General features: G+C 48.9%; 1 protein-coding gene across 4 annotated transcripts in view; it reads left to right on the top strand.

Moving 5' to 3' along the window:
* rapgef2b (Rap guanine nucleotide exchange factor 2b) overlaps positions 1-15000 on the top strand; it is a gene marked incomplete at its 3' end in the record, with an annotated part of 84330 nt that overhangs the window by 35314 nt on the left and 34016 nt on the right. For all 4 annotated transcript variants that reach the window (XM_084459507.1, XM_084459508.1, XM_084459506.1 and 1 more), the window contains exons 5-6: positions 4511-4586; positions 7312-7479. In XM_084459507.1, the coding sequence (XP_084315633.1) occupies positions 4511-4586; positions 7312-7479 (244 nt within the window). The remainder of the gene's footprint in view (positions 1-4510; positions 4587-7311; positions 7480-15000) is intronic.

Raw genomic sequence — 15000 nt, 5'->3', positions numbered from 1 at the left:
AGGAGAGCTGTTTCTGTCGAAGGCTTCTGACAGAAACCAGACTGGGATTTATCAGAAATGGAATGTGCATTCAAAACAGTTTTCTAGGACTTTTCACATGAAATGTAACTTGGATATGGGCCTATAGTTTTTAGGTAGTGATGGTTCTAGGTTCTAGTGATGGTTCTAGGTTGTGCTTCTTTAGGAAGGGCTGAACAACTGCTTGTTTTAAATTATAGGGGACACAGCTAGATACGAGTGAGCTGTTATAGTGACAAGACATGGGCCTACAGATCTCAACGGGTCTTTCAGCAGGGAGAGGAGGATGTTTTCATCGAACTAACTAGCTGAGTTAGGTCATGCAGGGAGATGGGAGAAAAACAGCTCAAAATAGAGTGTCTGGTTGGGCAGTTGAGGGGGTGGGGGGGGGGGGGGGGTGGGGGGAGGGTGATGCTAGACCATCAGCCACTTTGTCCACAAAAAAATGAAAGAAAAGAGCTGCAGTCCTTGTCTGAAAAAATAGGTATGTCAGAACTCACCGGACTGATGGTGTTGCGAATGTGGACCCTGACACGGATTATTCTCGGACAGTTTAACTGACATCATCGTCAGAAACCGAGTCGAAATTCGTCTTGAGTACTTGAGTAATGGTGGTCAGGCTGAAAACATCACATGGGATCAGCTTGCTCCTCCGGGAGGTTTGGACGCACCACGCCAAGAAGGCACAAGACAATCACCCAGCTGTTTAAGAGAGACCCCACCTCTAAATAGGAGCCTGTTGCGTCATAGGGTCCGTGTGTAGAGGGTCTTCCGGGGTGAGAGAGAGAGGGGGGGGGGAGACTAGGGCTGTCCACCTCTCCCAGCGTTACAGGAAGTGAGCCGGACACTGGAATGTTGGCTGAAGTCTGTGCAGTGTAGAATGAGAGAGTCAGAGACAAGCTTGTACACACACCCTCTCTCTCTCGCTCTCTCTCTAGCGCGCGCAAACACACACACACACACACACTCTCACTCAAACACTAGCACGAGGGAGCAGGCGGAGCGACATGCTGCGATTGAACAAAACTTCCCAAAAATCCAAGACTGGATGTATGCTTCTAGGATTACCTTCCGACTAAGAGGGGATATTTCAGAATCAGGATACTATAAAAAAGTGTCAGTCTCTCACTCTGACAAGTTTGGAGCACTAGGGTAAGTCTGGAGCTCTTTACTCAATCTGCTGGCATGAGGTGTTAGAGAACATGTTCTCCTTGAACTAAATGCGAACAGCAACTAAAAACCTTGACTTGTTTCCAGTAAGGGAGCTGGTTGCTATAAAACGCTCAAGTGCAGAAAAGATGAGAGAAATGTGAAGTATGTCTTTGATGTTATTTCTGTATTGTTAGCATGCGCACTGCGCTGCCGGTCTGAGGGGAGTGATTGGTTGGTTGCGGCTGTCAATCGGTTTGGTAGTTTTGAGAACTTGGAAACATGACTGAAGATCAGACGCTACCCTTGTGCTTCTGAACGTGTGTGGAGATGAGTTTGGAGCCGATGCTGGGTTCTAGGCGTCACTGCTGATCTCGTTAAAAGACACCGCCAAAAGAGACCCTTATTTCCTTGTCCTTCCACTAGTCATATTTTGGGAAGTAAAAGTCACGAGGCAGCCCCTGAATCCTTTACCCTGGTCTCAGCTTCTATTAAAAGTCCAGCACTACTACAGTGTGCCTGATCGGTATTTTCGTTTGTGTTGGGGCAGGCGAAAAGTCGTTAGATACTCAGCACCTCCTGACACCCCTCGAATCATCCAACCGTGTCTGCTTAGCCTTTTACTCAGCACGGTCAGTCAACCGTTCCAGCCCCTGTCCTGTTTTCATTGGCTTAGCAGGCGCGGTCAATTGCCCCTTGTTGTAAGGTGCACCCCCACCCTAACCCCCATCCTCTGAGGTGTCTTCCCTGCTGCCTGAGGTCTTGCATAACCAGAGGTTTAATCTTTTCTAGGGGCTTGGGTGGCAGGTTAAGAAAATAAAATCCCTCTCTTGCCAGTTAAAGGGCTTATCCATGGAGCGGAGAGCCCCTTCTGTGGTTCACAGACCCCAGGGGGGGATTTGGACCTGTCTGGTTCAGGGGGGGTTTGGTTCTGAGCTAGCAGACCAGAGAGCCGACCCATGCGTGCGGAATGGCATTCCTGACGCCCAGAGCTGTTGTGGAACCCGGGAATGTGTCAGAGCGGAGGCCACCGGGGAGAAGACGACGATGTCCGTCAACAGGCGGCGACGATTCCTGTTTCACCCCTACGCTAGGCTAACGCTAACCCGGGCGTGGGGCAGGCGGGGGTAACGGCAGAACAAGGACACTCTGTCATGCGCTGGGTAACAGATATGCCAGGCACTCTCTTCCAGCGCGGCCCTGTCAGTCAATACACTTTGCCGACGTTCAGTGTACAGCGTGCGACTGAACTCAGTAACTGAACGCTCGCTCGCGGCGACCCCGCACTTCAACCAGCTGGGCTGAAATGGCTAGACTTTGCCTCCCGCGGGGGGGGGGGGTCACTCATTAGGGTGGCGTCTCCTACGCATCTCACAAGGATGTGAACGCTGAAAGCATCAAACCAAACTTATTCAAGTCATTTCCGTTATTGTTTATGTCTGCTCATTGACATTCCCCAGACACAAACATGGCATTGTTACGTCTTCGTGGGCCAAAGCCTGAGGAGTAAAGGGGAATGCGGGTTTGTGAGTCTCTTAACAAGACACTCTTGTGTATGGGGAGACCCCCCCCCCCCCCTATTTGTTGCATACATAATCCATTCTTCAATATCCCCCATGGCCCTGGCAGTGGCATTTGCAGAAATGCATCCTGCCAATATGGCGGATTGGATTACATATGGCTAGAATTTAATGGAGGAGTATGATTGAGCATGTCATTTAGCAGCTCCGTTTCGTAGCCTAATGTGTAGTGCGATGTGTCATGCGTGCCAGGCCTATGTGCCGCGGACACAGCGAGAGCTAAAGTGCTTTATGCCACGGCTCAGTCAATCCCGTGATTCGTGAAGTCAAACAGCAATGATCAGCATTAACCCGCGGCTTAACTCGCTCGGTATCCTGCAGGCGCCGCACAATCAATCCTCCCTTTAGCAGCATATGTTTTTTGTCACGTTTCAGAGTTTAAAACCCTGGATGGTATGATTGAGGACACGCGTGATGTTCAGAGGGATCGTTTGTAATGCCGCGGCGTTGACAAACTGGCCCGCGCTGCAGCGTGGCAACCGCAGAACTGACTGATGGAGAATGAGGGGCTTCGAGAAGTGAAACGCCTGAGAGAGAGAGAGAGAGAGTGAAAGAGTATGAGGAAGCAAGAAAGAGAAGCACAGAAAGAAAGAGAGACAGGGAGAGAGACAGAGAAAGAGGAGGGAGGGAGGTTTTTTTCCCCTCAGGAGGCTGAACTCGGACGAAGGCCGCTCCAACACGCGCCGCCACGAGCCCAGAGCGCTAAAACATTTAAGAAATGCAACGCTCTAGGTCCCCCACCTGTCAGACCTGACCCCGCAGCGGGCGGCGGTGATGGATGAACGTGGCTGCCTCGACCATGGCGCTAGTCACTGCTCTCTCTCTCTTAAAGCACTGAGACTCTGTGCCCCTACGCTGGGGTCACTGAGGTGGCCTGGGCCTGACCCAGCGGGCCTGGAGAACTGACGTGGTGAAGTGCTGTGAATGAACTACAAAAAGAAATGGCAGTACAACTTCTCCCTGTATGACTGTGAGAAAGAGAGAGCAGAACTTGTCTAACCTTGTTTGGCCATGGTATGTGTTTTTGAAAAAGATGAGACATTCCTATGCCAAAAATGTGTTGCTTCTTAACATAATCATCTTTTTTTAAATAGGAAAGGGGGGGTGGTCTGTTGGTTTACAAAATAGAGAAATTCCAAATCCAAATGATGAAGGTACTGATTGTCTAAACTACAACAACTTATTGACTGAGGACCAAAGTCATACGTTTGTCAAAGTAAAAATAATCAAGTTAAAAAAAAGTTGTATTCTTGTTTTTTTTGGGGTCCTGATGATTGCATAAATAAGATACAAGGAAACTCTTGTGCCTTCAAGCTGAGGTTGGAACGCTTACAAAGCCTGCAGTCTTTCGCCCGGCCCCGAGCTTGGATTCACTCCTACTCCTAATTTCCATGGCTGCCGACCCATTTTCAGTCATTTGGGTTTCTGCGCCGTTTTACTCATGTTCCACCCCCCTCCCCATCCCCCCATCCCCCCCCTTTGGAAACCATACAGACTAGACTATACTGTACGCTCCGTGATGTCATCAAGTGGAGTTTTCCAGTCGTGGCGTATTCTTAATCTGCGGGGGGGGGGGGATTTATTCGGCTGAAGAGAGTGAACTGTTGAGGCGAATGTTTGGCCGAACAGGAATTGTAGCATGAGTGCCAAGCGAAGCGAAGGCCTACCTGCTCCTAAAATCTATTTTTCTTTGATTTATCTCCTAAACTCTGCTCTGTTCTCTCTCTCTCTCTCTCTCTCTCTCTGTTCTCCTCTCTCTTCAGTTTTGGCAAGAGGTCGGCCGGGAGTCTGAGACGCGGCTGCGAGTGCATCGTTCTGGAACCTTCCGAGATGATTGTGGTGAGTCCTGGCGCTGCACGCTTCACCAGAGCGTCGTCACAGGCAACGGCAGCCCGCGTTCGCAACTTAAAACGTTGGAAAAGGTGGTGTGTATGGCGACCAGATTTGAACCTCGGAGTATCTCCTCATGAGGACTGTCTTATGCGTCGCTGCACTGGCAACGCTTTTTCAGTTTATCACTCATATACTGGTAGTTTTTTTGTTTTTTTTAAAGATATTTTTAGGGCTTTTCAACTTTAATGGGACAGGACAGTTCGAGAGAGACAGGAAACGTGGGAGAGAGAGAGAGGGGAGGACATGCGGCACAGGACCCGAGCCGGGAATCGAACCCGGGTCCGCCGCGCGAAGGACTAGCCTTCATATGGGGCGCGCCTTACCCAGTGAGCTACCGGGGCGCCCCAATATACTGGTAGTTTATGTAGGACATAGTTTATGGAATATACATATAGCAAAGATAATACATGTAATGTAGCTGTGTTTTTGATAACTGCGTACTAATCTCAGTTACTCATTCTCCGGTGGTTGATGCAGTAAAAAGAACTGCTCGACTGATTCTGACCTAGTTCTACGGCAAATAAAAAAAGAGCAAGAATCTGAAAACCACTCAGTCTAGTTTTACTGCTCCAGCACATGCAGTACATATAGCAGGAGCACAACGCAATCTACTGTTGAACAGACGGCCTCGGAGGCGTGCGAGAACTTCTGAGGTATGAATTCGGTGTAATTTTCACCTCCCTAGCGTGTGAAAACACTCACGCACACACTCACGCACAGGTGCGTAATTGTGTGCGCTCTTACAGTCGTACAAAAAATCCTCCAATTCGCCCTGTTTAAAAGGAGACATCGCACTTGCATGTGTCAGTGTGAAATAACCACACGTATATCTACTCCATACTGTATAGTTGCAGTGTACAGTGTGAATGTGTATCAAAGATGGGACCTTTTGTTAAATGTGTTAAATTGGCTCGCGCCCCAAAAGCAGCCCAATCTCCTCCTCTCTCTCCGGCTTCATTACCACTTCCTGCTTCTCTCTCTCTGCTATTATGGGCCACAAACCAGCCTGTAATTACTGGGAGAAGGGCTTTGGGGTGCTATGACATACGAATACACCCGCTCACAACAGCCCCCTAGCTACACACACTCACACACAACACACACACACACACCCCTACACACAAGCAAACACATCTACACACACATACCCACACACACACACACACACACACACCCCTACACACAAGCAAACACATCTACACACACATACCCGCACACACACACACACACAAACACACACACCCCTACACACAAGCAAACACATCTACACACACATACCCACACACTGACACACACACACACACACCCATACACACAAGCAAACACATCTACACACACATACCCACACACACACACCCACCCACCCATACATACAAGCAAACACATCTACACACACATACTTACACACACACTCACACACACACACACACACACACACACACACACACACACCCACACTCACACACACACACACACACACTGCCACGGCTCCCCTGCCGTTGCCATAGCAGCAGAGGGTACGTCGGAGGGAGGGGGGAGATGTCATGAGTGATCCCAGAGGATGCTGGGAGCTGTGAAATGTGAAGCTGCAGCATAGAGGGGCGCGCCAGGCAGGGGGTGCGCGTGCGTGCGTGTGCACGTAAAAAAACGCCTGCGATCTGTCATTCTACCGCTGCACGTGACAGCAGGCTTCAGCGTGTGGTTTTTAACTCGCTGAAATGCTCCCGGCGATGGATGGCGCTCGCTGCTAACGGCGACGCGCGGCGCCGTCTTCATTCCTCAAGCGGCGCGGCAGATCTGTGATCTGGAACTCGGGACGCGTTCATTAAGCACCTCGTTCTCTGAATACCGTACGTCATAGTTTGTGCACAGTTAATCAAGCCAGTGGACGGAGGTCTGATGGAGGCGTGTGTGTGTGCTGGGGCTGGGTGAGCGGACACACAGAGAACAGATGCCCAGGCGGGGGGGGTGGGTTGTGTCAGGGGGGGGGCAGCATCTATCTTAATCACACCAGGGCCAGGGGGCTGGTGTCTGTCTCACCCTGCAGCCCCCCTCTTCTACACACCTTGCACCCCCCCCATACTCACACACCTACACCCATATCTCTCTGTCTGTGTCTGTCTCTCTCGGTCTCTCTCCCTCTCTGTCTCTCTCTCGGTCTCTCTCCCTCTCTGTCTCTCTCTCTGTCTCTCTCCCTCTCTGTCTCTCTCTCGGTCTCTCTCCCTCTCTGTCGCACCCTCTCTAACGATCTCTGTCTGTCTTTTTCTCTCCCTTTCTCTCTGTCTGCCTCTGTCACTCATCCGCTCTACCCATGTCTGTCTGTCTGTCTGTCTGTCTGTCTGTCTGTCTGTCTGTCTGTCTGTCTGTCTGTCTGTCTGTCTGTCTGTCTGTCTGCCTGCCTGTCTGTCTGTCTGTCTGCCTCTCTCTCTCCCTCTCACCCATCCTCCGCTCGCTTGCGTCCCTCCCTCCCTCTCTCCTCTCTCCCACTCCCTCTCTCCTGGAGTTGTGCGCCTCCACTGACGTAGGCGTTTGAGGTGCAGCCCGCACACGCGCTGCTATTTTTACACCCAGCGAGAGGGGCGGGAAGACGAGGAGGAGGAGGAGGGGTAGAGATGAGAAGAAGAAGAAGAGACAGTCACTCTTTTCTCCCTCCCTCCTTTTCTCCGCCCAGGTGGACTATATGGACGAAAATGAGGAGTACTTTCAGCGGCAAGCATCGCATCGACAGTCTCGCCGGCGGTTCCGCAAGATCAACCAGAAGGGCGAGCGCCAGACGATCATAGACACCGTGGACCCGTACCCCACCGGCAAGCCGCCCATCGCCAGGGGCTACCACACGGTAAGCTACCGGCTCTGTTTACTCGCACAGTTAATAGTTAGTAGTACACCGCCTCCGGACGCCAGGACGGCGCCCCTGTCAGCATGTTTATGTCATAACCCCGGCCCTCGCCTTACGCGGCGAGATCTCCGGCCCCTCACCTCAGCGCCGGGGCCCGCGTGTCCCGAGGCGACCCACGACGGCGTCGCCCTCTCCCTCGCCACGTGCCGGGAGAAAAAAAAAACATGCTGTACTTCCGTTCCGTGTTGCGCTCAGCGTGCTCTGCGCTTCTGAGGCACTAAATCAACAACTTCCCCTACCTCAACCTAACTACCTAACTCAACTCAAAGTGTTGACCTTTGAACTGCAGTATGCTCACGTAACCCTTCTCTACCCTCACCTGCAGTACACCACACTATGTACCCTTCATCTAAAACCATATTCCCTCCAGGGGAGCTTTGTTTTACATCACTGGTGGTACGTTACATCTAGCCCCACCACTTCTATTTCCACAACGGTCTTCTCTAGACTCTCCCAGCTTTCCTTCACAACATAGCCGGTCTACCGGTCTACGCTCTCTCTGTACTGCCCTGCTCCTCTCCCTAACACCGTATGTCCTGCTACCTCTCCCTAACACCGTATGTCCTCCTCAATTTGTGCTTCAAATGAAGTGTTTGCTCTTCACTGTTCGACACCATCTTCTGTCGTAGCGCTTGTTTCTGCATTGTAAATTACCCTTCGCTATGTTGATGTATTTGAAGCAGGGAGCTTGTTGAAGCACCCAGGGGTTGATGTGGATGGTAATTATTGAAATGCTTGGTTTCTCCAGAGAAGAGAGAGAGAGAGGGGGAGAGAGGGGAGAGAGAGAGAGAGGGAGAGAGAGAGAGAGAGAGAGAGAGGAGAAGAAGAAGAGAGCAGTGTGGGAGGCAGAACAGGGCCTCTTTTCATGAGTCCCAAAGCTGCGACTATCTTTATGAAACACCCTTAAATACTGAAAAGGAAGCGTGTGTATGTCTCTCTCTCTCTCTCTCTCTCTCTCTCTCTCTCTCTCTCTCTCTCTCTCTCTCTCAGTTGCCCAATGGAGTATGTTTAGGCAGCCAAAGGTTTCGCGTCCAAAAGGTCCTCAAATGAATCATGGAGGTGCACTGAGTGTGTACAGTACGCCGATGATGTGAACACACTTGTTTCCAAACAGGCCAGGCGTTAGGTGGTCATAACAGTGCCCGAAGGGTCCTAACTTGCCTTAAATCCATGGCCAATTAGCCAAGCGTTTTGGCAGTAATGATGTGAACCATGCTGTGTTCTTGCTCTGCACTGCTGGCACTTTCCGCCCAGTTTCCTGCCATTCATCTCATTCTCCACAATCCCAAGGAATGCCGTCACGGTGGACGCAGGGAATGCCTGGGAATGCTGCTGGAATCCCAGCATTCCCTGTTCAAAACGGAAACAGGCCATCGGACCAGCTACCCCTCCCCCCCCTAATTTTAGACATGACTTGAAGGGATATTATACTGAACTTTCTCATGGCCCGACATCGCCGAAGTCGGCTCCCTCTCCACACTCTCCCTGTGGGAAGACGAATGAAAATCCTGGTGTGCCATGGCAACGGGTCCCCAAACGGGGGACCTCTGCTCGAGTGCGCTCGGAAGGTCCGTCAGTAGGCAGCCTCACAGGAGTGGCCTGTGTGGAAGCTGGTTCGGGGGCCGATGCTAAGATGACTATGTGCTATAGTAAGCTAATCTCCTTCCCCGCCAGGCACCAGCGGCCGCGCCCCCAAGGCGTCATTTGCACAGAAGAGAAAGTTGGAGCAGGAAGGGATAGAGATGTGTAATAAGAACAAGGCTTTGGTTCAGCTTCGTCACTCCGATTTTAAGACCCTGGAAGTTGTTGGGTAGAGATGTGTGCTGGGAGCGCCGGCTCTTGTGGGAACAGTTTATCTCTAGGGCGTTCCATTGGTTGTCTTTCAATCGGGTTTAGAATTCCGAGCACGCCTAAGATCAATCCAGATCACTTGTCCATATATCCGTGTCCTCTTAAGAGAGAATGCATTCGAATTTAAAATGCAATGGCTAATCAACAACAGCCAATGGACATTTGATTAGTAATGCCTTCACCTGTCATGCAATTCCCACGGTTTCTCTCGCATGGCTGAAGGACATGGATGCTACTGAGATAGGGACCAAGCCTTTTGTTCAGCGGCGAGGATGATGAGATGAGATGTGGTCATGTGACCACGCCTTGTGCCGCGCTCTTCCCCTACAGCTTTAGATGCAGTACCTGTCTCAGGGTGATCTGCTCAGCATGCTAACCCACAACCAGAGCTCTCCTTGGGACGTGATTCCACCAGGATCGCCCAGGCCTCTCTTGAATAGCACACTCTCCAGGGGGGGTATATACTGTATTATATACTGTATATATACTCTATACTGTATAGCGACAGACACTGCATTTACATTTAATCTCAGCAGTGGTAGCGAATTACAGTCTCTCACCAGTGGGAATAGCAAAGTGAAAGATCTTTCAAGAGGAAAAGGGGTCTTTTTTTAAATTTTTTATAGTTTTTATTATTTTAAGAAGACAATACACAAAACACAACATAATACGTAATGAACAGTGAGACAAACATTCAATAACAACAAACACAACAAAGTGTTTTTCAACGGTACACAATATATTGGGGTATAGAGGGATTAATGATGCCAATTCAAACTTCTATCAGGGTCCTTTAATATGGGTGAGGGAAAGGGGTCTTTAGAAGGACAACAGCTCAGCCGTTGTTGGTGAGTTTTAACTGTGAGCTCTTAAGCCGGCCGATACTATCTGTCGCCTTAAAATGCATCGCACGCCGCTCGCACGCGCTCAGACGAGTGTGTCCACACTGAGCTCCCTGTTCGGCCCTCAGAATGGGCGCCAGTTATGAAGTCTCTATTCGCCCCCCCCTCCCTCCTCTCTCCCTCCCCCTCCTGGCGTAAGAGTCCGGGTCCTTTTAATGTGCTCGATTGTCAAACACCCCGACGGCTTGTTTCATGAGTGCTTATTTCAGGATCAGGTATTGGTCAGGGCTGCTGTGTCTCTCTCTCTCTTTTCCATCCCTCTCCACTTCTAACCCTCTCTCTCTCTCTCTCTCTCTCTCTCTCTCTCTCTCTCTCTCTCTCTCTCATCCCTCATTTCGGGGTTTGCCCGATGGCCACGCGGGCAGACGAGGCCCTGAGCAGCGGTTCCATGATTGTACGGAATGACCGGCCCCACCGAATCAATGCCCCAAGAGTTCATATCCCTCCAATCTCCCTTCTCTTCAACTATTAATACACACACACACACACACACACACACACACACTATCCATGGTGTTGTTTCAATACAAAATGTAATTCCCTCGAGGAGAGAGAAGTCATTGTTTGTAATGAGGCTCCCCTCCTGTCTAGTCTCTCGGTATCTGCTGGTTATTTGAATGTTCCCTCACAGACGCAATTAGAAAGAGGATTTTAATTTCCTACCTGGCGCCCCAGTCTGTCTTGAGGGGGGTTGGTGGGTTAAAGAGGTTCAGCTCTGAAAATCAAGTCTTTGGTCTTCAGCTGTCACAGTGCGGGCGCTCGCGTGATGAATAATATACATGTTTGTGTGTTTCTCTCCTTCCGCTGCCTATCTGGCACAGACTAACACTTTTAACAGGAGGCCCCGCTGAAGCAGGAAGATCTAATTTGCTTCATCTTTGACTGGCGTGTGGCTCGTTTGATAACACTCATCTCCTCTCTGCTTCTTTTCATGGCTTTCATTTCATCCTGGCTTCCAGGAATGCGTTAAAGCTCAGGTACTGTATCTGTTCACAATGTAATCTGTGTTACTGCTTATGTGTGCTTGCGTCTACGCGTACGTGTGCGCGTGTGTTAGCCCGTGCTTCCTAGCTGTGTGCTAATGCTGTTTCTATGTGTACCTCTTGCTTTCTTGTCTTGAAAGTAAAACATCTTATTAGAAACTATATTTTTTATTTTTTTTTCTTGATGGTGGGGAAATGTATCACATTCAAACCGAAGCTGATTTGGAACCAGCTGTGTATGCAAATGCAGCCCTAACAAACATTACCATTTGCATATTGCATATATTAACATCTAAACATAATTGAACATATCAAAGTAAATGTGTTCAGATGAACAGATACAGGGTGCAGTAGAGGAATATGGACATTTGAAATAGCCTGGGGTAAGACGGACTGTTAACGTTGATTGTCATATACTGTAGATCAGCGGTTCTCAACCCGTGGAGCCTCAGGACCCAAATTTTTCCTCATCATGAGGTCGCGACCCAAATTTATTCCACAGCACTCAAATTTATTCCACAAAAATAGAAAAAGTCTGTGACACATAACACAACATTGGCACACGCTAAGGTTAGCCCACTTCCTGTCATGTCTCATAAATAAATTATTAAAATTATTGAATTGAATTGAATTGTGTGTCCTGCAAAATAAAACCCCAACATTTTCTCTATAAATATATATATATTTTAGAATAGTTTGAGGACTAAAACCAAGATAGGACAGTTATGCTGTTGGAGGACAACCAATCTCAAACTCAGCTGTTGCTAGAAGATTCCACCATTTGCCCGTCACTCCACAAATCTGTCCTCGCTCCTAATAATGTTTCCTGTCCCTCCGTACAATGGTAGAAACACCTGGGATTAGATATGCTTATACAAAAATAGCCACATTTTCAGCGCTGACAACAGACTTGGGTACAGATCTCCAAATTGTTTATCCACAAATCATCCCAAGAACCAGATCCAATATTTCAATACTCTTGGCTGTAGGTTATCACTGGCGCCGGATGAGAATGGATTAGATGGGAGAGAGAGAGAGACAAAAACAGAACTCTAGGTAAACATTCAGACCAGAGAGGCGGGAGGAGAGACAAACCTGTCAAGTCCTCCCGTTGAAACCAGGGTCCTATTTTTAGAGCTGTCCTCTGTTTGAAGGCTGGTTGTGCTTCGGCTCAGCTGAGCACAGATAGAAAAACCCACGGGTTTAAAGGATTTACACCATATCAGGGCAAGATACGGCCAAGGACCTGCTCATGGAGAGGGGCGGACTGATGTCAATCAATCAATCAATCAATCAATCAATCAAAGCTTTATTTGTATAGCGCATTTCATACCCAGAGGCAACACAATGCGCTTTACAGAGAACAAGGGAGGTGGGCATACATCCCACCCCTACATATTCCAGAGGTTCTGTTCTTTCTTTTCATCACCCTTTCATTTTTGTTGTCTGTGTAAGCAAAGTTATGACAGATGGCCCAGGGGGGGGGGGGTCTTTTCTGCACAGGGTTGTAATTTGAATGTGAAGAATTGCCCACATTAAGTATTTAGGGACAGTTATAATTAATGCCGCCAACATGAGTATTTATTGCTCAGCCTAATATTGTATTATGTTTCCCTTACCTTGCAGTAGACATTTCCTTGCTTACAAGTGCTTACAACTGTTTGAAATGTAGCCTGCTGTTTTTGGCAGTGCTTACATGAAAATAGTCTTCCGGACAGTTTTGAATGGATGTCAAGTTGATGACCAGTTAGAAAGCCAGTTATAGGAGGTTGTATGAGGCAATGACCAACTATCTCTACCCCCCCCTGTAATGGCAGTTGACCTTCTACCGTTGAAGACTTCCGTCTCGTGACCTTCCATAGTTATGCCTTAACTTTATCCGGAACCTTCTGGCTTCTTATCAACCACTTAGCCATGTCCACCCCAGTCAGTCAGTCACCCCGTAGTTAGTCTGTCAGACTGACAGACTGCATCTTAAAATGTCGGCAGATATGATAATCACAACACCAGCCATGAACTATATAAAACAAAGTTGTTTTTTTAATAGTATATAATAGTAATTGCATTTTAAAGAGTGCTATCCAAAAGGTGTGATAGTGAGATGTAAATCAAACATTAACATGCTGAGGTTCTGTCGCTGTGTGTATGTTAATATGTAGATGTATTGCCCTGTACTAGGTGAATAGAATAATGGTCATGTTGTTGAATTAGACTCCATTTTGGGATCACCGTCCAACTTTTGTGCTGAAACGCTCACCTGAAACAGAACATCTTGACCTTAACACAGATCCTGAGATGAGAGGCGGGACCCTAAACGTTTTGACCGTACTGATTGGCCGTGCACCTTGGGAGGTGTCTGAACTATTGTTTCAGACCAGCCAGGCCTTTCCTCCCCCTCCTCTCACCCCTAACCCCCCCCCCCACACACACACACACCCTCCCCCCACATCCCTGGGACCCCTCCCTGTCTTGTTTAAGTAAGGAAATCCTCTTCCTGCTCTCCAGGCCCGGACAGGAAAAGCTCTCACAACGTCAACGTGTGTCCGCCAGCCAATAACACAGCTCCTTATGTATGGAACCGACAAAGGTGGCGTGGGAACTGCAGCGTCAGGAAAGAGGCGGAGGGCGCTTGTTTTTCCTGCCGGGTGGTGATGGAGGGGGGGGGGGGTTAAGTCTGGGCCCTGGCCCCTAATTGTTATGCACAGTCTGCTGTTTAACATGGTCTCATTCCTCTCGCGTGCATGATAATTGGCCGAGGAAGGAGTTCTATCAGAGGACTTAACCTTACCATTTTAACCAGCAACAGTAATGGCACTGCGTCTGCTTTGGTAGCTTGATTGATGCTAATTGGCTCGTTAGCAAGGTTACCCAGAAGGCTCTGTGTATGTACTGTATTTTGTTGGGCGGGGGCGGGGGCGGGGGCAGGGGAATCATCATTGTGGTTAAGGTAGACTGCAACTAGACCTGGCTTCTTACTAAGGACATTGGTATTATTCTGTGTGGGCCCATTTCAAAAATAGCCCGTGTTAGTCACTGAATGATCAAAGCATTTGTATCGATTCACTTTTAGAAACGATGACACCGATTAGCTATTAAGTGTGTGTGTGCGTGCGTGTGCGTGCGTGTGTGTCCAGGAGTTGCTGGAGTGTTTTCTCGAACATGGACATATATATGATATGTACGTACAAGTGCTGGTCAATAGAAAAGATCTTTTGAACTTGTAATTTGATACTGCGCACAGTCCTTGACCTCTTGACCTCTCTCTGGGAGGGGAGAGGAGGAGGAGGAGGAGGAGGAGGCCCTCATCAGGTTTGCAGGAGAGCATCTCACCTCTTAGCTGTGTGCTTCTGAACTGGCTTTTCAATCTCCTTCAGTGAGACAGAGGAACTCGATTCATCTTTGCAGATAAGAAGACAATTTGTCTTTTTGGTTGTTGGGTATTTTTTTTATTCATCTCTTGGGGCTTATAATTCAATTGACTGTAACTGATTAAATCTTTGTGTCTGAAGCACTACCTTGCCTTACAACGTGGGCCTGGCCGTGCGTGCGCGCGCACGCTTGACCGCCCCCATCACGCGTGGAACAAGCTTAGTCACGTGACGTTTAGCAGACAAGTGGCTGACAAAGTGACGCCCCCTTCATTCATCTGCCCTCCGCCTCAATAGAACGTGAATGCATTCATGTTCTGCTCGGGTAGCCTTGTCACATCAGTGTCACATCAGTGT

This window comes from Borostomias antarcticus (genome assembly GCF_949987555.1).
Source record: "Borostomias antarcticus genome assembly, chromosome: 28".
Classification (NCBI taxonomy): Eukaryota; Metazoa; Chordata; class Actinopteri; order Stomiiformes; family Stomiidae; genus Borostomias; species Borostomias antarcticus.
Note: the sequence above shows the minus strand (reverse complement) of the source record. Positions and strands in the feature narration are given on the sequence as shown.